The sequence below is a fragment of the Lynx canadensis genome, chromosome A3 (genome assembly GCF_007474595.2).
Source record: "Lynx canadensis isolate LIC74 chromosome A3, mLynCan4.pri.v2, whole genome shotgun sequence".
In the NCBI taxonomy this organism is placed as follows: Eukaryota; Metazoa; Chordata; class Mammalia; order Carnivora; family Felidae; genus Lynx; species Lynx canadensis.
Genome location: NC_044305.1, coordinates 36,104,982 through 36,131,078, shown reverse-complemented (window position 1 = coordinate 36,131,078; position 26,097 = coordinate 36,104,982). Strand labels below are relative to the sequence as shown.

At 50.2% G+C, this 26,097-nt stretch overlaps 1 protein-coding gene across 1 annotated transcript in view; it reads left to right on the top strand.

Annotated features, from left to right (window-relative positions):
• Positions 1–3,810: 3,810 nt before the first annotated feature.
• Positions 3,811–26,097, top strand: part of JAG1 (jagged canonical Notch ligand 1) — a 35,534-nt gene continuing 13,247 nt past the window's right edge. Inside the window, exons 1-8 of the mRNA XM_030310099.2 lie at positions 3,811–3,906; positions 4,336–4,641; positions 13,269–13,320; positions 18,711–18,965; positions 20,678–20,738; positions 24,591–24,721; positions 25,200–25,319; positions 25,747–25,860. Of these exons, the coding sequence (XP_030165959.1) occupies positions 3,826–3,906; positions 4,336–4,641; positions 13,269–13,320; positions 18,711–18,965; positions 20,678–20,738; positions 24,591–24,721; positions 25,200–25,319; positions 25,747–25,860 (1,120 nt within the window). The 5' untranslated portion in view covers positions 3,811–3,825. The remainder of the gene's footprint in view (positions 3,907–4,335; positions 4,642–13,268; positions 13,321–18,710; positions 18,966–20,677; positions 20,739–24,590; positions 24,722–25,199; positions 25,320–25,746; positions 25,861–26,097) is intronic.

Genomic DNA, 26,097 nt, shown 5'->3' with positions numbered 1-26,097 from the left:
ATGAATTTTGACAAATGCATACACCTGTGTAACCCAAACCCTTTTCATGATACAGAACATTATCCCTCCCTTGGAAAAAGCCTCAGCCCATCCCAGTTAATCTCCATCTTTCCATTGACATTTTCTTTTACCATAAATTAGTTTTGCCTGTCCTAGAACTTCATATAAACAGCTTCATACAGTTTGTAGTCTTCTGTGTCCGTCTTCTGTCAAAATGATATTTTTGAGATCATCCATGTTGCTTCATGTAACGTAGTTCTCAAGTAATATTGATTTGCTGATTTTTATCACCGTGATGAGGGACTTAAGTTGATCAAATGTATTTACATACAATTATAGCTTGAGTATCTTTTTTTAAAGATGGGTTTTTTAAAGTTTATTTAAGAAAGAGAAAGAGCGTGTGCGTGGGGTAGAGGGAGGGACAGAGAGAATCCTAAACAGGCTCACACCTTCAGCACAGAGCACGGCGTGGGGCTCAAACCCACGAACCATGAGATCATGACCTGAGTTGAAATCAAGAGTCGGATGCTTAAGCAACTGAGCCTCCCAGGCACCCCTTGAATGTCTTTTATTAAGCCTTAGTGGGGGGTAGTTGTTCAGGACTGCTGTTTGTTGATGGCTTGGTAAAATAGGGCAAGTTTTGTGGAAAAAAGTAAAATGAGGCACCTTTTTAAAATTAAAGATACCTAAGGATGGTTATGATTTGAGCCCATGAGAGGACCCAGGCCAGACAGCCACTGACCACAAACCTCTCCCCTTTTTACAGGTGTAGGTGTAATGGCTAACCATGGCACTTTCCACAGGAACATTTTTCTGGAATGTTCACTTGCTATACCCAAAGGCAGGATGTGACTTGGCCAAGGGGGAATCTGTGTGCTTGCGTTCTTTCCACAGTAGTTCCCCGTTCTTCAGAAAGGGAGGCTGAGAGCTGGCTGCGAGGAAGTGGAGGGCAGAACTTCCACTCGATGTCTGCTGCTGCAAACGTGACTGGCTTTTTGGGGGAGTACCAATTAGTTGGAAGAGTCCCAACAGAAAATTTTCAAAAGAATCCCCGCTAGCCCACAACTGTCTTCTCTAAACGTAGGTTCCTAAGATCAAGAAGGGTGGGGGACACTGTGCTCTTTGGCATGAGAATTTTGTGTTTATTAGTGATTTCACATTTATGTTAGGGTTAATCAGAGAGTTTCAGCCCTTCAGAAATCTATGTGCTCTTTCTCAGTAGACAAGGGGGCTAAACTCAGCTGTGGCCTGACGTTGATTCCCGGCTTACGTGCAGTCCGGATTACTACCTGGAGGCACCTGAAATCTGAGGTAGCTCTTTCAGGTTAACCCAGGTGCTGGATCTAAACTCTTCAACTGAAGGCCTCAGCCTCCTTCCCAAGGCCTGTGTGAGGGACAAGCCATGGGGCACAGGATTAAAACAGGTTCAGACATGGAGAACTCCAAGGAGTGTGCAATTTAAGACCTCATCAGCCTTCATGAATTGTTCTTCCCAACACAAGCATTTTGCTTTTAAACCATTACTTAGCACCCCAACAGGACATTGGGGAGTAGAGGGGAGGACGAAGATAGGGGGTAGAGGAGACTGGTTTGTTTGCAAACTTTGGTGAGAAAAGTCTAGATGCAATTATACTGGACAACTGAATGCCTTGTATTTAGGATGATTGCAGGGACTGGTGCACATGAAGACAAAATGCCCAAGTTACTACTGCCTATGCCAGCTGCAAATTTGTTCTGCTCTTGGATATGTCCCTTCCAAAATATGGATTATCTCACCAATGATCATCAAGATGGGACATACTACCATTAGGAGGGTACCTTTCTTAGGAGTATTTCCTGGGTGGCTAAAATGCCAAGATTGCTAAACCACCCTTGGTAGCTTTCAACCAATGTAAAGAGGTCAGCTGGCTGCTTTATTCCCCAGCGTGATGAGATCTGGCACCAAAATTATTGTCCATTTGAGCCACCCATTAAAAGCAGTAAATAACCACACTTTACCCAACCTTTTATGCTCTCATAACTCAGTATATTGGAAACTATTTTCTCTTGACCCATTACAAGCCTTCATACCCCACAGCTCCAGAGGGCTCAAACCACGATCCTGCTCCTTAATAGTCACGCTTTTCCGCAGAACAGGTAAGAGCCAAAACCTTGTCTACCTTTCAGTAGGAATCAAGTTGTTCCCTAAAGAGGTCCCGTCAAACGTAGCAGCAGGTCCACTGTGAGACGGGTTGGCAGAGGCTTTGTCCAACCCGCAGGTTTCCTTTGACCTTGGTTATGACCAGGAGTATCGCTGTTAATTGCGAGGCTCGCCTCAAGGTGGAAAATAGCATCCCTTTCCACTGCCATCCCCAAAGAAGCCAAGTTCTGCTGCTGGGCGATGGCGGTGAGACGGACCCTTCCAGGCTCTTCTCTCGCCACCCAGAGAGCTGCTCGGAGGCCGCCTACAGGTGCAATCCCAGCACTGCGGCCTGGGCAGCGGGACCAGCCGGGTGTGAGCCCAAGCCCATCAGCATCTCCCTCAGCCCCTCCCCAAACCTGAGCAGACCCCAGTGTGTCCGTCGCCCTCCCCCACACGGTTTCCCCTAGCCTCCGCCCTGGCACGGTTTGTAAGGGAAGCTGCCAGCCCTCCGGGACTTCGCAGACTTGGATCGGGGAGGGGGTGGGGCGCGACCGAGGCTTCCCCTCGAATCTGCGGCAAGCCTGGCTCCGGGAAAGTTTTTCAAAGTTCCCAGCAGCGCCTGCCCAGGTCGCCTCCGCCGGGCGAGCAGACGGCGGCAAGCACGCCAGCCTCGCCGCCGCCGCCGCCGCCTCTGCCACTACTGCTGCCAGCAACGCGCTCTGGGCGGCTCGCTTGCTCGCGGGAAGCGGGCCGGGCTCCCGGCGGGCAGGCCCTCCTCCTGGGGCAAAAGCCGCAGCTGACGCAGGCGGCTTGGAAGGCGGAAGCTGTCCCGCTCCGACCGCTCAGGCAGCCGCGGCGCCTACACCTGGGGCCTCCACCGGCGGGCACAGGCGCCCGACCCGAGGAGTCCGAGGGGGCTCGTGGCCATCTACATGGCCCTGCGCGTCCCTGAGCAGCGGGCCCTACCAAGTTCCTCGCCGCACCCTGCCCCCCTTCCCGCCTGGTCCAAAGATCCTGAGGACGAGGGTGTGCGCTGGGCCCGACGTCTAGGTCTTATCACGCGTCGCTAAGCCCCCCAGCTCCTTCCAAGTTCCTCCCAGTACTCCCCCTCCCCATCAACCGGAGGGAAGGGGCGTGTCTTTTGCACGACACACCCCCTCATGAATATTAATAAGCGCGCATGCGCCAGCCCCGCGCGCTGGGTAGAGGTGGCCAGCCCGGGCCGCTGCTCTCAGACGGGCTCTCCGAGTCCCTCTCCGAGAGTCTGGCGGGCACGCGTCATTGTGTTACCTGCGGCCGGCCCGCGAGCTGGGCTCGTTTTTTTTTTTTTTCTCCCCTCCCTCTCTCCTTTCTAAGCAGCTGATCTGAAAGGGAATAAAAGGCTGCGCATAATCATAATAATAAAAGAAGGGGAGCGCGAGAGAAGGAAAGAAAGCCGGGAGGTGGAAGAGGAGGGGGAGCGCCTCAAAGAAGCGATCAGAATAATAAAAGGAGGCCGGGCCCTTTGCCTTCTGGAACGCGCCGCTCTTGAAAGAGCTTTTGAAAAGTGGTGTTGTTTTCCAGTCGTGCATGCTCCAATCGGCGGAGTATATTAGAGCCGGGACGCGGCGGCCGCAGGGGCAGCGGCGACGGCAGCACCGGTCGGAGCACCAGCGCGAGCAGCAGCGGCGGCGTCCCGAGTGCCCGAGGCGCGCGGCGCAGCGATGCGGTCCCCACGGACGCGCGGCCGGCCCGGGCGCCCCCTGAGCCTCCTGCTAGCCCTGCTCTGCGCCCTGCGAGCCAAGGTAGGAGCCCGCCGGGCCTCCCTCCCGGCCCGCCCTCTCCTTTTCCTCGCAGCGCCCTGGACGCCTGCGGTTGGGCGCCTGGAACGGGCTCGGGAGCCCTCGGGCGTTCGGCTTCCCCGCCGGGTCCCTGCGCCTGAAAGGCTGCACCAGGGCTGGGGGAGCCTCCGGCCTCCTAAATGTATCTATCCTCCGGCGGGGCAGGGGGCTGCTTTCTCACCGCTCTTCTCCCCGGGGGCAGTCGTCGGATTTCTCCTGCACTCGTGCATTTTTTGTACGGGAATCACGTCTAGTCCTTGCACTCAGTTTTGCAAAATTATTTTCACTTGGCGCTGAGGGTTCGTCGGGGCGGGCGGGGAGGGAGTCGCTACTTCCACCCTCGAAGAAAACAACTTTCCCCTGCGCTGACCTCCCTCCCTCCCTCGCCGGCAGGTGTGCGGGGCCTCCGGCCAGTTCGAATTGGAGATCCTGTCCATGCAGAACGTGAACGGGGAGCTGCAGAACGGGAACTGCTGCGGCGGCGTCCGGAACCCGGGGGACCGCAAGTGCTCCCACGACGAGTGTGACACGTATTTCAAAGTGTGCCTCAAGGAGTACCAGTCCCGCGTCACGGCCGGGGGGCCCTGCAGCTTCGGCTCGGGCTCCACTCCTGTCATCGGGGGCAACACCTTCAATCTCAAGGCCAGTCGTGGCAACGAACGCAACCGCATCGTGCTGCCTTTCAGTTTCGCGTGGCCGGTGAGTGGGCTACGCGGTGAGGGAGGCCCGCCGAGGTCCGTACCCACGCGCCTCTCTCTTGCGAGAGGAATTTAAAGGACCTTGGCTTGAAACTCCGAGCTAACTGGAAAAGTCTGGTGGGGTGGGGTGTTGGGCAGCCGAGACTATATAGTTACTTATCAGCAGGCCCTATCTTCGTGGCTTTTTTGCTAAGCGCCCAAAAGTGGGGAGCCCACAGAGGTTTGTGGGGCAAAGCTCCCAGGAAGTCTGGTTTAAACTTGCAACTAACGCGAAGGCCCTAGAGTGACCCCGCCCCGAGCTAGGAGTTCATTATAGATGATCTTTGCTTAACCAATTAAACCTGATGCGCCATGGAAGGCGACGCGGCGCAGTTCTGGCCTTCGAACGCCGTCCAAATCGGCACCCTCCCCTTTCTCGTGAGCGGCTGGGAGGGCGGGCGTGTCCTTCCTGGAGGGTGTGGGGGAGCCCGTTTCCCGCTGCTCCCCGGGAGATTTGGGGCGTGCGGGGACGCGCTCTGGGCTGAATGTAAGGGGTCGGGGGCGGCTGCCGCAGAGACGGGTGGGGGGTTGGGGGGTGACTCCAAGCCGCGGCTGGAGCTGTGAACCCGAGAGCCTCCGCCCCCTGCCGGCCCCTTCCTGCCCTCGCCCCCGCGCGGTGTAGCCGTTGTGGCCTCACTTCCAGCGGTTCCCGGGCTCTGGAACCAGCTGTGTTTGCAAACTTCCCGGGGAAGGGCGGGGGTACGCCCTCGTCCGGCGGGCGCCCGGCCCCCGCTAGCCTCTGGGGGCGTGTCAAGGCCTGGAAGTGGGGGGGCCTGTTAGAGGCGGCCGCTGAGTGCGCGAGTGCGTGGACCCCCGCCCCGGTGCAGCTAGGCCAGCCAGCCGACTCTGCAACGAGGCCCTTGCAACATCCCAAATTGGGTAGAAGGAAGATGAGTGTGATTGCAGAAGGGGAGGAAAGGGGAAAATGCTCGTGCTCTCTGCTCAGCTCCTGCTGTCCGGGAGGTGTGGCTCATCGCCAGGACTGGGGCTTGGCCTAGTCTGTGAGGGTGGGTGGCGAGGTGGAGTGGGGGAGGGGAGGGGAGGGGAGCGGTGCTCAATGCCCAGGGGAATACTCTCCACCACGTGCTGTCTTGGGGTGCACTCTGCTGCCTCCTACCCGCAGGCTGGGGCTGTGATTCGCATCCCTGGGAGGGGATGGAAAGGGAGGGTACTTTGGTGAATGCGTGCCGGTGTGTGGGTGTATCTTGGGGTGGCTCTCAAGGCCCACATTTCCTGGAGCTGGCGTTATAAAGTGCCCTCTGCCATGGGTGAGATAAGACAGTTATCAGAAACATGCCATTAAAAGGGGCTTATAAAAACCTGTGGTATGTGGAGTTCTCTGAGAACCGAGGGCCGCCTCGTCTGTTGCCGGATTTCAATTTTACAAAGAGTGTTTATCTTGTTTGTTAATCCCCTACTAGGGAGAACTTTAAAGAGGCTGGCCATTTTCTAATCTGACTGGGCCCAAGTTAACTGTGAATACCGACCGCCCTTGAACTTGTGTTTGGAGTTTAGGGGGAAGGGGCCTGCAGGTGGTTCCACCCTCCTGAGGATCAGTCCGGAGCCCCTTGCGTTTCACAAGACCATAAAAGGAATCTTATTAGTGATGCGGAAAAGCTGCAGGCCTGGCTGAGGCTCACTTTGGAGAGTAGGGTCAGAGGACCGCTTGGATGAGAACAAGGAGCCTTGCTCCCCCACGCCTAGCTTTGGAAAGTGACCTAGGTGTGTGTCTGTCCCCATTTGACACTTGGCAGAGCCCTAGATGGGGAATGAGCAGGAAGCCGTGTGTGGGGCAGGGAGACGATTGATTTGCTGGTGCTCTTCTGTGGTTTCAGGGCCCACGGGTCACCAACCATGAAATAGACTCTCGGCTTTTCTAGAATGGGGAGAACGCTGGGGCTACACTGAGTGTGGTTCTTTTGAAGTTGGGCCAAGTGCATGTATCACTCATAAATGAGTCTCCACCCTGCCCCCCTAAAAGGCCTGCTGTGAAACATAAGCTTTACTTCCCAAGAGAAAGTGGAGTTTAGGTGTATTGTTTTAGTTTATTTTCCTGAGTGTGGTTGGAGAAACACCACAGTCTGTAACTTTCAAGAATGATTCCAGGGTAAGTGTTAAGTGAAGTGAAAGCACTTAGGTATTGACGTAGTTAGTGCAGCTTCGTTCAGTTTGGCAATTAAATATTAATAAGCATGTCTATCTAGAACTGACTTTCTTGAATAGGTAAAAACTGAACTTGGTACAAAATTCAATATGGAAAGACAATATGGTCTTTAAAAGAAAAAAAAAAAAAACGCCTTGGACTTCCAGCCACTTGAGCCCCTGACCCTACAATTAGTTACTGTCCACATGGGTCCTCCCAAATGTGTGGACAGTGGGAGAATCCTGGTTCGTGGTGCACAGTAGGTCAGTTTGGAAGGTGGTGTAATTCATATCTTTTGTTTGGGATTATGACCCCAATCAAATAACTGTTCGTGCTCTAGAGAGGAAGAAGAGGAAATAATTTGGCCACATTTGAAATCTAGTCCACATTCCAGTGTCCATGTGGGAGGCTCTGTAGAGGTGGGCCTGCCCATCGGATAGTATCTGATTATGTTCCATTTGATGTCTGCTGCCCCAGCTCCAGGCCTGTGGTTCTCATCTGTGGCTTCTAATCCCCGTTCCAGTGCTGCTCACAGGGTCTTGACTTGAAGCAACTGGCCTGATTTATGACCCTCCAATCAGGGGGACCTAGTGATAAGAACATACATTATGGAAGGTAGTTGGGCCCAACGGGAAGTGATTTGGGAATAACCATTTATAAATCAATGAAATGGTTAGGTCGTGCCTCCCCCAAATTAGTGCTGAATCCCAGTGGTACCTGCTTAATAAGAATACATTAATGAAGTTACTACTAACCAGCCCCAAAAGGTTTTTAGGAACTCCAGAACCCCAGTTCGCTGTATTGATCCATTGCAGACCCTGCAGTGAACTGAATCTAGAGAAACTTTGGGGGAAGTGGTTGAGATGTCTGTTCCTTTGGCGTCCTATTTAAATGCCATTGACAGTGATAAAAGGCTTGCTGGGAGCAGCTGAATTTTTCAGGAAAATCCAATGAAGTGTGTTTCTTGCATACCAGAGTGATGCCAACTTTGGTCTCCTTTATACTTAAGGCCTGATTGAGTAACTGCCAGGGGTTTGGGTAAATCAGATGTCACAAGGTTAATCACAGAATGTAATTGACAGTGTCCTTGCCTTTATGCCCTCTGTTGTGTTTCCTGGACCCTGAGCCTCTGTAAGTGTGGTGTGGACACGCAGAAGGTGGAGGGATGGGGTTCTCATTTGAACTGGCTCCTTTCTACAGCCAGTGTGTGCAACCCGTGTGGCCATATCATGCATGCATGCATGCAAACGACACATGTGAGTATAAGGGCTTGGAGCAAGGGATTTCCTTATGTGGAGAAAACCTCTTCTGCTCCCAGACACCTATGTCAAAGTGATGAAATGACAGGTCTGTATTGCAAAACCAGGCTTGGGGGAAAGAGCTGCACTCACTTTGTGCTAAGTGTCTTCAGAGTGGCTGCTCCCCACATGAAATCCTTCTGCAAGGTACTTGGTTTTTAATTTTTTTTTCTTTTCTAGGTGTAAACTTCTCTGTGTTTTCTTCCTCCTTGTTGTGTTGTTTCTTAGCAACTTACTCAAACCTCCAATACTTATAGGAGTTTGCAGCCCACCAACTCCACACCCATAATTCTACAGGGACTCCAAACATTTGTAGAGAACAGTGAAGCTTTTGGGATCAAGGCTGTTGGGGAGCTGGATGGATAAGGAGGAGTGGCAGCAGCCACTTTCAGGCATGTCCTCTCCCTGGAATCAGTGCTCTGAATACTGCGTAAAATCTTTATAGCGAAGAGTGGTAAGGGACCCTTTGGATAGAAGGCATGTGGAAGGTTTAGCTTGGTGGACAAAATGTTGTTCATGAAAAAATGAAGCCAAGGCAACAAAGATCATGTTCCTGATCTGAAAACAAGAATGTAAACAGAGGCCTTGACTGGGTTCATAGCAGCCACCAGCCCATTGTAAAGGCCAGAACTTGGTTCCAATGTCAGGCTTTTCAAGATTAGTTACAATGTAAGAATGCATAATATCTGGATGTGCATACAATGAGCATGATAATCCATAAAAGCAAATGTTCCTGAGCATTCCCCCCACCTTGGTAAACTTCTATAAGCATGTTCCTTCCCCTACATATTAACTCCCTAGGTTAGGTTCTGAGCTGAGAGAAGTGACACTTGGTTCCAGCTTTTAAATATACTTAAAAAAAAAAAAACAAAAAACAAAAAACAGAACAGAATAAGTTGAACCAATTTTTCAACTTGAGGAAGATGTGTTAGGATGTGATGATTCTCATGTTTTCTAGAATGGTAGCAGAGGCGGGGATAGGGTTTTGCATTCAGAAATGTTCCACCTTTCTCTTGGCTCGTGATGCCGAGTGGCTGTGTTGTGATTTCCTTGCTGGTTTCTGATCATTGCATGGACTGCCCTGCCCCTGTGGCCCTTGTTTTTACGGGGCCGGCGACATTTGTCACTGGTGTGGTGCATGTGCAGGGAAGAAATTGTGCAGCATGGCTCCCAGTGGTTAAAAGTGGTACAATAAATAGTCCAACATTCAGAGTCCTCTACCAGCTCAGCCCAGTTTTTGTGCACTTTTGGTAAATAAGTAGAAAGGCTTCTTGTTCAGGCTTGCTCTGTGTGAACCGGACGGTTGTGCTTGGCTGGTTTCTCGGTATTCTATCTATTAACCTCGCCACCCTTTTGTAACTGGTGCATTTAATTATCAGTGGGATGCTTTTCAAACAGGTAAGGGTAATGATGGGAAAGGGGGTGGGGGCATCTCATTGAGCCTCTCCAATCTGGATATGAGCTTTGGGGCCCACTCGGTGAGTCTTTGAGGTGGGCTTTCATGAGAAAATCGCCCTTTGTAACCAGATCGGACTCTATTGAAATGTCAAGCCCTGCACACTGAATTGCTGTCTATGGCTGAAGTTGTCTTGGCTTGGATGCTGTGGGGAAGTTGTCCTTTCTTCAGGCCCTCCCCTCACCACCGCCCTGTGACACGTGAATTTTTCGTGCGAGCGTGCGTGTGCCCACACATGCGATCTCTGAAGCCTTTATTTGGTATGTTTGTGACTGGAATATTTTATACTGTGGCCACCCAGACGCAGGCAGGACAATAGTGTGGCCGAATTGACTGAAATGAGGATTACAGAGAATAATGCGGCCTCTCCAAAAATACTGCTAATACAGGGCCTGCGACAGGAAGCGACAGTTGAGTCAGCAGAGTACAGGGCCCCAGACAAACCCGGGGGCCGACTGACTCGCACAATGGCCCCCCGGGCACATCGGGCATTCCCAGGGTGTGCGCTCCTCGGCCGCCTGTCGCGGTGGCCTGGGGTTTTGGACGCCGCACGCGTGCCGTTTGGATGGCGGTTTGTTTGTGTCCGTCAGCTTGGCAGGAATGGAAGCAGCCTCTTCTCAGGGCTTGGTTTGGCTGCCGCTGTTGCCAGGAAAAGGAAGCTCCCAGCTGCCAACACAATTACCTTTGTTTCTTACATCCCCCTTCTTAATGTGGCAATTAAGTGCTTACCACTCTGCCCGGTGCCAAGGTAACCACCGAGGAGTCAGATGGGCGCAGAACACAGCCCTCCCGCAGCCACGGTGCCCGGGGCGGGAAGAGGCCCTTGGGATCCTGGGATGCCTTGGGATTTCGAAGTTGGGGCCCTCCTTTAGGTAAAAGGCTGTGGAAGTCCTTCTGAAAGCTGGCTGTCCCTCTTTCCTGCTGCAAGAGAATAAGAACCAGCCACTGTTGCCAGCATCCCCTGGGCCTGGAGATGGGAAGGGGCACAGGCCCAGGCTGAAGTTGTGTTAGCTGCCCATCCCTCCTGCTTTGCCCCCAGGCTGTTGTTCTGGGGAGATTGAAGAGAAGAGATGAAAGCAAGGGGATTCTTCTAGTCTTACTTTTGTAGTTTGAAACCAAGAAAAATCCCGGTATTTGCTATTTGTGATTCTCGTGGGTGGTATTTTCATAGGAGCTTGAGTCGGAACACTTGCCCATCATCTGGCCTGGCACCCCCTCCCCGAGCCATTGGTGGGGGATGCCCAGTGAGTTGGCCTCCGCTGTTGGGGGGAGGGGGTCAGATTTGCAGTGACAAATTGGGCGTGACAAGATCATAGCAGATTGCATCTGATTTTTGGCCTGGTACTGGCTTCATAGGATGGTATAAAGTGTGTGCGTGGTCTGGATCTTGGAGTCTGGAAGTATATTCTGGGATGTACAGAGGTCAAGCGTGGGCCTGGGAAAAATTAAAGTTCCTAGCAAGTAATAATCATTACCAAATTATCTTGATTGTTGATCTATAGTGTGGGGATGGAGTGGGAGGTAAGAGGGCCTCCTAATAGGGGCCTTGGAGGGAATCCTTTCTTCTGAAGGCTGGGTGGGAGGAATCCTCGTGCTCCAGGAGGTGAGGCCCAGAACCATACGTCCTTCTCCGAAACCAGAAAGAGAGATGGCCCAGGGCTTTTTCTTTCTTTTTTGGCAAGGCCTTGTTGCCAGTGCTGCAGCCCCCAGCCCAAACCCCATGTCTACCACCAAGAAGGCTGTTCACGGAAGATCAGGACACTCCCTGTCCAGAACTCTGTGCCACCCAACCCTCAGGGTTGCGTGGTGTTGGTCAGCAGCTCCTGAGGTCTCACCAGTTCTGGTGAGGATGAGCCAGGTACACAGCTTGGTCTTCCAGGTTCTTGTGCAAGTTTGAAGGATGCTGCCTTCTTTGAGCATTCATTAAGCAGGGTTAAGACTGTCATGCCAGCTCAGTCCCGGCACGCCTTCTCCTTTCTGTGGGGTTTGTGGATGTTAGGTGTTTAGTGCTTGTGCAAGTCTGTCAGAAATGTGGATATCAATGCATTTAATCAGGATTAATTACAACAATACGTGGAAGTGTAGAACGTGGGTCTCAACATGGCCAGCAAACGAAGGGCTTAATTATACAGAATACACATCTGGCCTCATTTGGATTTGGCTCGCACCTCCAATCAGTAGAGAAATGTAATTTCTTTCTGCTCTCAGGGAAGAGTCCTGTAATTTGTAGGAAGTCCCAGGAAACTTAGAGGCTGTAAATAAGATGTAACTTTGACTAATAAAATATTAACGATGACAACAATGAATTTGGACCCGTGGCCACCAAACAGGAGAGGGCTGGGTATGTGCCCCGGCTTGCCTGGTTTTGCTTGCTTTTCAGAGCATTTTCCCACAGTTATCAGTGAACGAAATGGAATCCGGCTCTGCTTTGAGTATGAAACATATTTCGGCTGAATTCCAAAGCAGGGTCTATCACAAGATATTTTTATATTCAGAGACGGCATGCTGTGTCTCTGAGCAGTAAGCTTGTCTAGAGTTATGAATGAAGCTCTTTTTTTTTTTTTTTCCTCTCGTGTTCCATTTTTGCCTTCACCTTGTGGGTGCCTTCTCATGGTGGCTGTGTGTCTGGTGGCACGGGATTATTTGAGAAATGCACACTATTTCCGATGCATTGGTATCTGACAGTGACAGCTCAGGGACACGGAGGAAGGGCTCATGTGCTCCCCCCAACCCCCATCTATTTCTCCAGCTTCAAGATAGCAGGTTTATTTAAACCCTGCTGTTTTGTGAGACTGACCTCATTCTAAATTACAAATGAAGATTTGAGTAAAAGCGGGAATTTGCTAATGGCTTGGATTTGGGGGGGAGGTAGAATTCTGAGATAAACCTGGAAGATAAAAGGTGCCTTCAATATAATAGCTGGCATCCTGCCAGTGTCCAGGGAATTTGTTTAGTTAGTGGACTCTGATTATTCCTGGAATGTTAGATCTTATTGACAGATAAGTCCGTCAATAGCTATAACCCATGGGTGTGTGATTATTTCTCCCTTTTGTACTCTGGTCCCCAGAGTCTGCCCCCTAAACACCCCAAGTTAGGTCACTGCCTTTGTCTTAGTCTCTTTGCACCTACCCCCTCCTGCTTCCTAGAGTCACCTGATACTTGTGGGAGCTGAGATGGTCTCACACAGACAGGGCTTTCAAAGGGGTTCTGAAAAGGAAAAGGGGGCCTCCCTAGGGACTGCCCCACCAGGGCCCAAAGTGTAACCTTAGCAATAGCCAGCCCTCCTCACTGGATGAGGGGGCCTCCCCTCCCCCGGTACAAATACCTGGTTAGGTTAGCTTAGAATAAATTCTTTGTGTGTTTTTCTCATGCACTGGAGTTAGGGTCTGGAAAGTTTTGTAAAACCGTATAGCATTCACATATAGGGAGGTGGTATTTCCTCATGATGACTTTGGGCTGCTTGCGTACAATGGCCCTGACTGACCACTGTGGGCCCCCACCAGGTGAAAGCATCAACCTGAGGGTGGGTGCCAGGGAGGGGAGTTGGGTGACCTCCATTCCACAGCAAACAGAGTTGTCACTTTGGCTTTGTGGTTCTGTTTGGCAGAGTGTGTGGGGAGGCCAAGCAAGGTAGACATTTGGGCCCTGACCTCTATTTCTGAATACTAAGCTGTTGTTTATCTGTGTTGCAGAGGTCCTACACTTTGCTCGTGGAGGCGTGGGATTCCAGCAATGACACTCTCCGTAAGTATCACAGCAAGGGGCTTTTCTCTGGGTGCGTCTTTGTGGAAGCACAGTGCTTAGAGTACAGCAGTGTCAGAGCTGAATCTATCTCCTGAATGCTTCAGAGGACTTGTACCACTCCCTGCCGTCTGCCCCCTGTGTCCCTACCCCAGGGCCCATACTCCAGGGCAAACTGCTCCATGGAGTCTTTTCCATAACCTTCCCAGAACGTTCGCTTGGAACATTAAGTGGCCAGGACAGATTCCCTGTTAACTCAGTCCCTGACTAAGGGACCTAGATTATCGTTGGGATAGAGATCTTAATGGTTTTACAACGTTAAAACCTTGTAGACTGCTAAAGGATCAAAGTGGTGACTTTTTAAAAGTCCATTTAAACTTTAAGTGAGTGTTTAATCTCTCATCGGAAAGATAAAGCCTGCGGAGGTGGCGCTGGGCTCTAAATCTAAAGGCCGACCTTGAATTTCACTTGGTGGGCAGGTGAGCTTCTAGGCAGTCAGGGTTTCTTTCCCACACTGTGCACCACAGACCTTTCATTGAAGTGGAATCCCAGAGCCTCACAGGTACCACACCTGCCTGGCCCCTTCTGAAAGATGACTGTTTCAGTGCAGGCTGCTTTTTCAGAGCTTCGAGGGGTGGCTTTTGGTGGGTAAGCCACGGAGGCTGTGTCTGGAACTGGCAGCAGCCTGGCTTATAAAGTGTAGTCTTTGCTCCTTACATGTAACTTAAAAGTGTTTTCTCTCACCTGCAGTAACTGTGCATTCCGTTTTTGCTGGGAGGATCGTCCTGGGAAAATGTGATTCACGTTGAAATCCCTTAGTCTGCGCGGGAGGAAGGGTTGATCCAACATTTTGTCTTTGCCCTCCATTCTCTGAATGTCTCATCCCTTTTGCTTCTCTAACTCACCCTTTCTTTGTGGTTTTTTTTCTTTTGTTTGTTTTATTTGGGTTTTTTTGTTTGTTTTTGCTGCTGCTAATATTTCCCCTCATTTTCTCATCATGTTTTTTTTTTTTGTTTTGTTTTTTTTTTAATTGAATCTGAGAATGGTGCATGCCCAGAGTGGGCACATTGGAGGCTTGGTACCTGCTAGGCTGCTTCAGGCTGCATATGGCTTGTTGGGCTACTGGGTGCCACATAGCCCTTGCTGAGCCCTGGTGAGCCAGAGGCTCCAGGCCATTTGGATCCCCCTTCTTGCTTTGACATCCAAAACCCAGATCTGTGGCCTTCCTCTCCGAGGGGCACCCCTGTCCCACTGTGGTGTGGTAGGAGGGGAGGGTGGTAACCAGCCTTGGTTGTGGGTCATATGACCAGTCAGGGTCACAGACACCGTTTTGTTCTCTCCTCCCTCCCCACAACACAAACGTTGAGTGTTGTGTCACTGTGACCTGGTCACAATGGTAACTAAGCATGGGAAAGACTCAGAGCTGGGGAGGGAGGGAAATAGACCAGAGAGCCTCTGGTGCACATGTGGTCCTCTTTTCCCTTCCCTTTTGGATGTTAGAACAGTCTGATAAAGTGAACATCCTTGAGATCCTGGCTCATGGTAAGAGCTGGATCAGGACACTGACCCTCTAGCACCTACAGGGCCCTTCCTGGGCCTTCCATCACCCCACAGGTCAGGTAGCTGTGCCCTGGGAAGCGGATGCCCATCTAGAGCTGCCCATGGTTGTCTACATTTCAGGGTGGCCCTGGTTTTGGATTCTGGGGCATCTCCTCGCTGGGAAGAGAGTAACTAAGTCCATGGAACAGCACAAGAAGGGCTTAGGGCAGGGATAAAGAACTTCAGACCTCTACCCTTGAAGAAAGGAATGGCCACAAAGTCATGGAATGCCCAGTACATGCAGGTGACTGGAACTCCCTTTGTGAACCCGAGAGGAGGAAATGCTTTATCCACTTGTTTATTCAGCGTCTTTTTTTACGATGCTTCCAAGGGATCTTGAATTCACGTTCAGAAACAAATTTGGCATCTTCTCTCTTCAGATGAGGTCCTGCCTAGGGCCCTTCATGGATGACTGGCACCGGCATTTCAACACGTAGAACCATGAGCCAGAAATCTGGAAGACACCCTGTGTACCTCCCTTTCTAAGGGAGCATCCATAGCATCCATATCTAATCCACCTCCAAATTCTGAAAATCTCTCCAACAGTTCACTGGAATCCTGCCACCTCTCGCCACATCCCCTGCCACTGTCCTGGTCCAAGTCCCCATCTGCTAACACCTGAACTCCTACACTAGTGACCACATTAGTCCATCCATATCTACTCCTGTCCACCTCCCATGCTTCCTCCATTCTTCTGCCATCCTGGTCTTTTGAGAGTGTTTCGTTTTTTTTACCTGAAATATGACCAACATAGTATCTTCTATTAGGTCCTGGTGTACATCTGGATTTGATTCGATTATCATCTTCACTGAGAGCCCCTTGGTGGCTTCCTGATAGTCTTGGGACACATCTCTGTGTGGCCTAAAAGGCCTTGCACAGCCATCTTGTTTCCCTGCTAGCTCCAGCCTGCATGCCACACTGTCCTCTACCTTATCCATATTCTGGTCCTATCCCACCAGTCATCTTGCTGTCCTCAAATGCACCATCACATTCTGTCCTGCCACAGGGCCTTTGCATGTGCTACTCATGTAGGCTGGAAAGTTTTGCTTATTACTCTTCACTCTCTGTCCCTCCCATGGGACTGTACTGCATGAGGGCAGAGGCTAAGGTTGTGTAGCAACCCAGATGGAGTTGGCTACTCTTCGAGGGCCAAACAAGTTGGAGATATCCTGTCTTCAGATTAGAGGCAGAGCCCTGAGGTTTAGGACCGAGAATTCCTTCTCCCATCAGCTCTGCAGAGAGAGCCTGGCCCAGACAAAGCCCAGGTACTGTCTGTGTGTTAGAGAGTGCTGTCTGAGCCTGGCGCTCCTGGCATCAGTCCTCCGAGGTCATTTCCATTATGTTTCAAAACTGTACTACATAAGGGTACAGATTTTTCCTTTTTCTCCTGTACGGACGGTTTCAGTGTATGGGACTGTTCCGTAGATACGTGAACACAAACTGGCATACTTAGACCAGGTTTTCCTTCTAGCTTCACCATCTTGGCTACGCTCCTGTCTAGTAGGTTTATGGGTTAGTGTGGCCCCAGGGTTATGCTCAGACTCACCTCATTACCTCCATGGCCTGCAAGGCTGGGGGGCAGCGGGGCAGGCTTTGTGCTCCACTTTCACACAGCTAAGGTCTCAGGAGGGTCTGTTAATGTCCTTCTCCAGTCCTGAAGCTGGACTCCCAAGTGAACTACCCCAGATGCACTTCTGTGCCCCAAGCTGAGAGGAAGTAGGATTCAGGTGACAGCAGCTTAGAAGAAGCAGGCAGCAAACTGGCTGTCTTGTAACCCAAATGCCAGAAAGCATGCCCTAGACGCACCTGACTCCCTGCCTGGGGGCTGCCAGGGAAAATCTGCCACACAGGTGTGAGGTTAGTTCTACAGATCTGTTAGCCACATCGGGGATTCTGAGGATTCTGAAATGATTGTTCTCCCATCTCCTAGAAATGGGAGGAAAGTATACTGAACTACTGGAAACAACCTGTCCGCCTGGGCCTTTAGGATCGCCCCGGACTCCTGTCTCAGTTGTTTGTTGTTGTTACCTGCCTGAGAGATGCTGGAGGCCTTCGAGCCATGTGTTTAAGTAATTCCTTTATGCAGAACTCATAATCACGTGGTAATAGCTTGCTACATTTTCAAATTAAACCAGCAGAGCAAACATACAGTTAATGGAAGGACATTTTTGTCATTCTTTGGCCTGTGTTTATTTGCAAAACTTAATGTTAGTAAAGTGTTATCTGCAAGTGGTTCTGTGTGTGCTGGGGTGTAAGTCTGCAGGTGTGTGGGCTTGTTCAAGGCTTGTCCTGCCCACATGGCAGTTAAACCCAGAGGGTTGACCCTGGGGTGAAGCTGGGAGTCATGTGGATGAAGCCCCCCCCCACCCCAGGAGCGCCTCCTTTCTTGGTCACCTGTTGGGTTTGTATAACCTTGTAAATGAGCACAGGCCCTGAGCCTAGAAAAACAGGGGTGTGGGTGGGTAAAAATCACAGACATTGCTAGTAGGTCCTAATACTGTCTCTCCAAGGTGGCCTTGAATTTGACAAGGCGGTGAAGGGTTGGTGTTGGCAGGTTTAAGAAAACAAACAAGACCAGGCTGGGGTGCTTAGTGCCTTGCTTCCTTTTCACAGCCCTCCCCTGGACTCCTGGCACCCAGTGTTTGGATTTATTTTCGTACCTGTCTCTTTTCTGAGACTAGATTATAAGTGACCTCAGGGCAGGGACCACTTCTTATTTCTCTTGAGAGCTGCTTGAGCTCTGAGCGTGTTTATTTTCAATGGGCACCTTTTAAAGAGCATGACTCGGCTCAGAAAAACCCTCAGTCTACCTGTCGCTAAACTAGGGTGCGTTACTTTCCCGTGTGCCTTCTGGGCAAAGGTGAAAGGTGAAACACATCAAGTTTGAGGTACAAGTGCAAGCTTAAAAGGTGGCAAATTTATCACTTCTTAAGAACGTAACTCTACCCCTCGGCTCCAATGAAGAGTTTGAAGTAGGCGAAGTCTTTCTAAAGCAAGACACGAAACTCTAAAACCAGAAGAGAAAGATGGCTAACCTTTACCTGGGATAAGGTGCTTTCTAGAATACGTAAAGAGCTTTTGCAAATTGGCATGACCAATAACGCAATAGAAAACTTGGCAGAGGAGAGAAACAGGTTACAGTTCACAGGAACAGATACAAATGGCTTTGTAACCGCGTGAAGGGGTGCTCACCATCACTTAATTAAATGCTAATTAAAATAAGAGCTACTTCTCTCCTTATCAGGCAAAGATCAGAAAGTTTGATAGTATATTATGTTGGCATTGCTGTTGGGAAACCCAGTTTCCTGTGCAGGGAGGACAAGTTGACGGCATCACTCATGGCTGTTTGGGGTTGTCTGCGGATGGGAGTGATGGGTTGTGCTGTCTTCGGACTCAGCACTCCGTTTCTAGGGTGTCTCTTACTACTAGAACCAGGCACATGGACAGACAGTTTCAAGGATGTTCTTTGTGGCTTTGCTTAATTGTAAAAGGCCAAAATAACCTAAATGCACATATGTGAGGAACTAGGGAAAATGTATTTCATTTTATTCCCAGATTGTGAACTACTACGCACCCATTAAAAAGGGTAAATAAATGTGTAGGCTTCTGGGGAGGGGGACACACTTTTCATTTTTCTGTCCTTTTGTACTGTTTGAATTTTATACCACATGGGTTTTAGTTATTAAAAGTAGGCAAAATGGTCAGGGAAGAAGGCTCTGATGTGAATGTTAATGCAATCAGTGCTTTTTTTTTATTGTTGGTGTGTGTTTGTTTTTTTCCCCCCCTGCCTCTAGAGCCTGACAGCATTATTGAAAAGGCTTCTCACTCGGGCATGATAAACCCCAGCAGGCAGTGGCAGACGCTTAAGCAGAACACAGGGATTGCCCACTTCGAGTATCAGATCCGCGTCACCTGTGATGACTATTACTATGGCTTTGGCTGCAATAAGTTCTGCCGACCCAGAGATGACTTCTTTGGACACTATGCCTGTGACCAGAATGGCAACAAAACTTGCATGGAGGGCTGGATGGGCCCCGAATGTAACAAAGGTGTGTGGGCCTGTGCTGGGTGGGTTAATAGGCTGGGAGTGGCTGTCGCTGTTGGTGTCCAGTTCTCTCCACGCTGGGTCAAGTGGCTGTCTCAGGTAGTGTGGGGTAGGGGGAATATTTGGTCTGTTTTCTAGGCCTGAGGCATAAAGATGCCGAGCACAGAAGATGCTGTTGGTGCCCTCATCCCCGCCCCCACTGCCGAATGTTGGCTGCTAACAGCTCACAGCTGTTTCTTCTCTGGAGCATTGTCCTTGGCCAAACAGCCACTCCCTGCCCCTTCCCTACTGCTCACAGTCTGTGAATGACTGGATTGGGGGTACAAAGGCCAGCCCTGCTGGCACTGTGTGCTTCCGTTCACACTCCAGAGCTTCCCCTGGGATCAGGTTGAAGCCAGACTCCAGCTGAGACCCCTGCTCAGCTCCTTCCCTTGCCTCCATCTGCTGCCTTCAGTTCCCTTCTCCTGTACCCAAATCCCTTTCTCAGGCTCTGCTTCTAAGGGAACCTGACCTAAAACAGGTGCCACATGGGACAGGGCTAGCTCAGTGCCTGAACCTATGATCCTGTAGGAAATGACAGCCCCTGAGCTCAGGGTGGCCTTACAGCAAGCTTTCACTGTGCATCTGTGGGGGCCGTGGCATTGAGGGGTGGGGGTGAGTGGTGAACCCGAGCTTTCCTACTTGTGTAGAGTTGGGCCCATCCACAATAGTGCAGGCTTTTAGATGTGCTGTCTGCTGTCCCAGCCCTTCTGCCCAGATTCAATGAGTTAGTACACAGACGCAGATGTTCACAGAATTATCTGTGGTCTTTACCTTTACAAAGCTTCTAATTCACTGCAAATGGGTAAGTCTAGTTGACCAGACTAGGCCCTCACAAACTTCAATGTCCTCTGCTAATTTCACATAATTTGGTAAATTCTTTCAAGATATCCCCAAAAAGGGAGCTTTTGAATTGTGACTAAGGAGTGGGAGGAAGAGGAATCTTCAGGTCTCCTGGACTTTTCTTAAATAACTAGAATTTTTAAAGGATGGCATTTCCGGGATCCAGATCAATGAATTGATAAACGTAGAGTAGTTGGTGTTTTAAAAATCAGTAACAATTACCTAAAAACCGTGTGTAGTATTTCTTACCATCTGTTCAAATTTTTTTCTTTTAATCAAGGAAGCAGAATTGCTTTGTGAGGCTACTTCACAGAAGTGCCACCAGAGCTGGCCCCCAGATTAGCCTGCCAAATGAAGCCAGCCTGCTTGGCTTTGTTAGTCCCATGGGATTTTTGAGACATCAGGCATTCTAGGGGATGGTGATGTAGGGGTTAAGAAGGCTGGAGCTCATCTGAATGTGCTGGGATGGGACTGAGTGGTTGAGATGAGGAAGGATCACAGCTCCTGTTCTCTTGGAGAGGGTGGGAACTGACAGGGAGCAGGGTAGCTATTGTTTAGACAGACTGGATGAAGATCCCCCTCCCCCATCAACTTGCCTGCATTTTGTTTCTGAGTAGGATCATGTTTTGAAGATCTGCTAGCATGGCCTTGAAGTTTAAAGCTGGATTTGCTATTTGGGCACCTCCCATCTTCCTCTCCTTACAATGGACTTGACATGAGATCTCTTAAAATCGTGGATTTTGTAGGCTTAATGCACTAGGCCATTCTCATGATGGTGGTGGTGCACGAAACCATGTGCTTGACACATCCTTCTGTGTTGTGTTTTTTTTACAGCTATTTGCCGACAGGGCTGTAGCCCCAAGCATGGGTCTTGCAAACTGCCAGGTGACTGCAGGTAAATGACTAGACTTATTATCTTTTAATTCTTTAATGCAAGAGAGGGACTGAATTTATTGTGAATACGCCTCTTTTTCTTTGGAGGGCAAGAAAGCTTTAAAAAAAAAATTCAAATAGGCACATCCGAAGCTTATTAAATTATACCAGCTGTCTGGTGGAATGTGCACACTTCTCTCTTGGAAAAAAAAAAAAAAAAAAAACTCTTATGGGCATAGTCAGTGACTTCATGTATTAACTGTTCTGTAAATTGATAACACGTTTTTATAATCTTCCCCTTAAAGTGCTAATGGATGAGATGGAGGGATGTGGGTTTCTTTGAGTCTGTCTCCTCCCCCAACCTTGTTTGCCATCTCCTAGCCCTCCCCCACTTTTCCCATCAATAGGGGACAGCGGAGCATTCTTTAGAATGGGATTAGTACAATCTCCTGGCCCCTTTGCAGGCGGGAGCCGGCCGGTGCTGAGAGGTTAATGGCTGCGCTGGAATCTTGTCAGTTGAGCCTGATGAATGTAGACTTTTGCTGCTGGCCTTTGAAGTCTGTTCTTTTATGGTCCTGGACAATGCAGAAGCCAGAGACCCACCCTGACTGGTTCACGATTACAGTTTTTGGAGCCTTCTTGAAATGTACATTATGCCCATTTAGGAAAGGCTTGCTTCAGGAAATAGTGTTGGTGTCTGTGGCATTTTGACACAATCTCCCACTTTACTCTCCTTCCTCCCAAATCTTCAGGATTAGCAGATTGAGGGTGACACCAAAAGGATCCCTGGGGCCTCTCGTTTTTGCCCCAGATGCCACCCTGGTTTGAGCCAAGGGAAGCATATAAAACAATCTAAACCAGTGCATCTCAAACAGATGTTACCTGGGGCTCTTGTTCTAATGCAGAGACTGATTCCATAGGTCTGGGTGGGCCCAAGTCTCTGCATTTCTAACAAGCTCCCCAGTGCTGCTGCTGTTGCTGGTGGGACCGGACTTTGGGAATCACTGCCCCCAACCTCAGTACTCAAGTCAGAATTCCCTTGAAGTGACGGGGAACCGTCAAAATTCAGATTCCTGGGTACTGCCCCCCACGCACTGAACCCCAGTCCAGGGGTTGGCCCAAGAATCTGCATTTTGAAGAGCCTACCAAGTGAGTGTATTTTGAGGACTGCCGCTCTACAGAGAATTCTCTGTGGTCTTTATCTTCATGGCTCCACCACGGCATCTGTTCCCCTCCCATGCAGGGGGGACACTGAGCTCTGAGGCTTGACACTGAACTGAGAACCAAGGCAGCTGGAAGTCCAGTAAAACCAGGCTGACCTGAAGTTGTCTCTTCTGACACTTGAGAGAAAAGTTTATTTTCTGGAAGGCTGGGTGGGTTCGCATATGAAGCCCCATGGTGGCAGTTGACGGTAGTATTTAACAGCATTGCTGTCAAAGGTTGAGCAGGAATCCACCTACCTGTGCTCTTCATAATTAAGGGTGTCCTGGAGAAAGTCAGATCAGCAGCGCTATTAGCCACTCTGGGCCTGCTCCGCGTGCAGAGCTCAGATGGATATCAGCGGAGTCCGACCATGATTTCTGCTGCTGTCATCAGAATAGGCATGCTGCTGCGCAGGGGAGGGCCCTCCCAGCCAGAACAACAGGCTTTGTTTCCAGAATTTAGCCCTTTCTCTTTCGAAGTCTCCCCTCCCACTCCCTGCCCAGACACGCACCGGTGCCCTTATTTACTTAAGGTGCGACTTTCCCACACGTCATTTGCATAGTCTCCTCAGCCCATCTTGTTCTGCCTACCTTGAAGGAAAATCAAAACAGAACCTTCTAGCCCAGGAGGTTCAGGTTGTGTCCTGCTCCAGAAATAGCTGAATGGCGAGTTACCCTGTAAGTTGTCTTTTGGATTATGTATTACAGAGGTGTTTTTTTTTGTTTTTTTTTTTTTATCCTCACATGAGAAACCTTTACTGGTTTTGTTGTTCCCAAGTAGACTGAGATTCCTTCTCCTGGTTGCACATGGTTGCTTTATTGCAAGCCTGCCAATAATATCAAACTTAATGATGAATCATCATATGAAGACAGTCACTTCAAATTCTCATGAGAACCTTAATCATAGATTATTTAACTGGGATAACTTTGTGGATGCCTCTTTAGGGTCAGTATTTTTATTTGTTTTCTTTTGAAGTCATCTGTGGCCTCTTGTGGTTTCTTTTTTATGCTTGGGGATCCAGCGCTCATTAATTAAGAGGTGAGGTTGGGTCCTCAGCTGCCTCTTCTTGCTTTTATTAGGCAAATGGAAGAGGTGTACTGATCCTTAATTTGGAAGGGAGTAAGAAGACAGTAAGAAATACTGCTATTTCCAAATCAGTTCCCTCTTAATATTTCAAGCTAGGAATATTCATCTTTTACTGAATGAACCCTGCCCCCCCCCCCAACTCTCACGAACTTGAGTGTCCCACTTTCTTAACGAAATTTCTGCCAGATTTTTTTCTTTACTCCTCTGAATGGTCACTTGTCATTTAGACTAATGTTCTGTTTTACATAAAGCCAAATCCTCTGTCTGATTCATTTTAAACCACGCATTCTGGTGGTTCTTTGAACTGGGGTGTGGATGGCTTGTTTGTAGAAGTTAGGAAGTGGTTAGTCAGTGTTCTCAGGGGTTAAGTTGACTCTTGGCCGTGGGTGATTAGCTATTAGCTGGATCCCTATAATTTTCCCATGACAAGGATTTGCTAGCCTGCCTCCAGCTCTCTGGAAACGGAAAGCTTTCCTTTCTTGGGGGTGCTTGTTTTCCAGAGTTACAGCTGAGTGGTTGGGGGTGGGGGAGGGTGGTGGTAGTTCTTCCCTCAGCTTTTCCCAGGTCCTGTTATAGAAATACTCTGCCCATCCCTGTACCAAGTTCACCCCACCTTCACCAGGCTTTCCAGGGGCCCCTCCTGTTTGTCACAGCTTGAGTTTTGACAAGGCAGTTAAAGTTTCCGAGGGCTTGAAACTTGAGGGGCTGGTGGCTGAGACCCTGCCCCTCCTCCACCCCAGGTGAAGGTTTATGTTTGTGTTTTTGTTTGGGGATCAAAGGCACCATTTGGCCCCGAAGAGTCTGATTAATGAGGCGCTTATAAAGGAAACTCGACTCTGTTCCCCAATACTAGATAAACTGGGTTGACCTTTTTTTCTTTTTGCAAAGTGAGAAATAACTATAAAATGAATTAGCCTAAGCAGCTCCGGTAGTGGGTCGTAAATTATCCATGGGATTGGTTCCAAGTGCTGTTGCCTCCCTTACCCTCCTGCAAAAGTGGGTTCCGAGATCTCAGCCGCCTCTTTGCCAGAGGAGGGTGCCCCCTTCCCCACCCCCCCCTTGTGTGATTTCCTAAAGCCTCATCGGGAGGCAGCTTCCTGCCGCACTGGGGTGTCTTGTTGCATTTTTGCGCGCTGGGGTCGTGACTTGCTGTTTAGACAAAGAGCCTGGCCGCTGTGTAAAAGCTGCCAGCAGTGCCGCGTTTAGGAAGACTTTCACATGGCTATTGTCACCCGAGAGTCCTTCCTTCGCCTCCGTAGCCAGCGGGGTCTTGATTTATTCCATGCCCCCACCCTTGCACAGCCTTGTGAGCCTGAGAAGAGAGTGGCTTTGTGAGGGCAGCCCCCGCCGGCCTCTCCCCAGACAGCCCTGCTTTTGTAGGGAGTCGCCTGGGAGGGGACCTTGGCCCAACTACTGAAAATGTTTATTTAGACGGAGCCCCCGCGTAAACCTTGAGAGTCAACTGTCCTATCCCCCAAAATGAAACAAGACAGGAAAGGCCTGGACTTCTTAGCCTTGCCTTTAAATGACGTTGTGCTCCCCAAATGTTCCAAGGACTAAAGCAGAGTGTGCTGTCTGTCTCCAGGTGCCAGTATGGCTGGCAGGGCCTGTACTGTGACAAGTGCATCCCGCACCCGGGGTGCGTCCATGGCACCTGTAACGAGCCCTGGCAGTGCCTCTGTGAGACCAACTGGGGCGGCCAGCTCTGCGACAAAGGTAGGGCCCTTGGGGACTGGATCTCGGGGCAGGACGGGGGCCTTGGGCACAGGAAGACTTAAGGAGTGGGGCAGCCAGAATCGAGTTTTTTACTTTTGTTTATTTTTATTGGCAGGGACTTTTAATTCTGAATTTGAATTTGCTTTTAGTGCTGGGGTTGGCGGTATTTTTTTCTGGTTTTATTTTTTTATTTTTATTTTTTAATGTTTATTTTTGAGAGAAAGCACGAGTCGGGGAGGGGCAGAGAGAAAGGGAGACACAGAATCCGAAGCAGGCTACAGGCTCTGAGCTGTCAGCACAGAGCCTGACGTGAACCCACAAACTGAGATCACGACCTGAGCCAAAGTCAGATGCTTAACTGACTGAGCCACCCAGGTGCCCCTTCAGGTTTTATTTTTTGAAACAAACAGGGACATGGCAGGTTAGCAGCCTGTATGGTCTTCTCTGAGCTGCTCCCATCCTGGGGTCTTTCTGGCAGATCTCAACTACTGTGGGACTCACCAGCCCTGTCTCAACGGGGGAACTTGCAGCAACACAGGTCCTGACAAGTATCAGTGTTCCTGCCCTGAGGGGTATTCAGGACCCAACTGTGAAATCGGTAAGTGGCCCAGGCAGGATGAGACCCCTCCCTACCCTCAGCTTGAGAAAAAAAATAACACGCTTAAGGACACGTAAAAAGATGAAAATACCCTCCAAAGTGAAGACTGGTTGTCTCAGCAGTTCTGTGGGTCTTTGAAAGTTCCTTTGAGCAGCACCAGTGTTTGTGGTGATGCTGGCTAGCGTCGGGGGTGGGGTGTTGGCCATGCGGCTACCCGGCTCACAGATGCCTTGGAATGTGACTGGAGACACTTAGAAAGAGGACTTCCTGTCTCCTATAGACACAGTGGGCTTATAGCACATGCTTGCTTTCATTTTTTCGAAGCGAGCTTGAGCTGGTGGCCCAGGCGTGGGACTTGGCGGCGGGGAGAGGACGTAGGTAGCGACAAGCGGGAGCCCCTTGCTGACTGCCCTCCTGGTTTTCGCAGCGGAGCACGCCTGCCTGTCTGACCCCTGCCACAACAGGGGCAGCTGCCGGGAGACCTCGCTGGGGTTTGAGTGTGAGTGTTCCCCGGGCTGGACGGGCCCCACGTGTTCCACGAGTAAGTCTGGGTTGTGGCCTGTGTCTTTTCCGGAGGATCAGATACGGGGTTGGGGGCAGGCGCCTGGGCTTGGTTCAAGGTCACGTCTCAGTGGGAAGGGGTGGATTCTGCCAGCGGTCTGGTGGGGAGTCTGGCTGAGGCTTCTCCGGCCTTTGCGCTGCACCCTCATCCTCCTGCGCTAAGTTAGCACGTGTGTCTGCTACTGAAGAGCCTTCTCCATGGGAGACCTCCATCCTT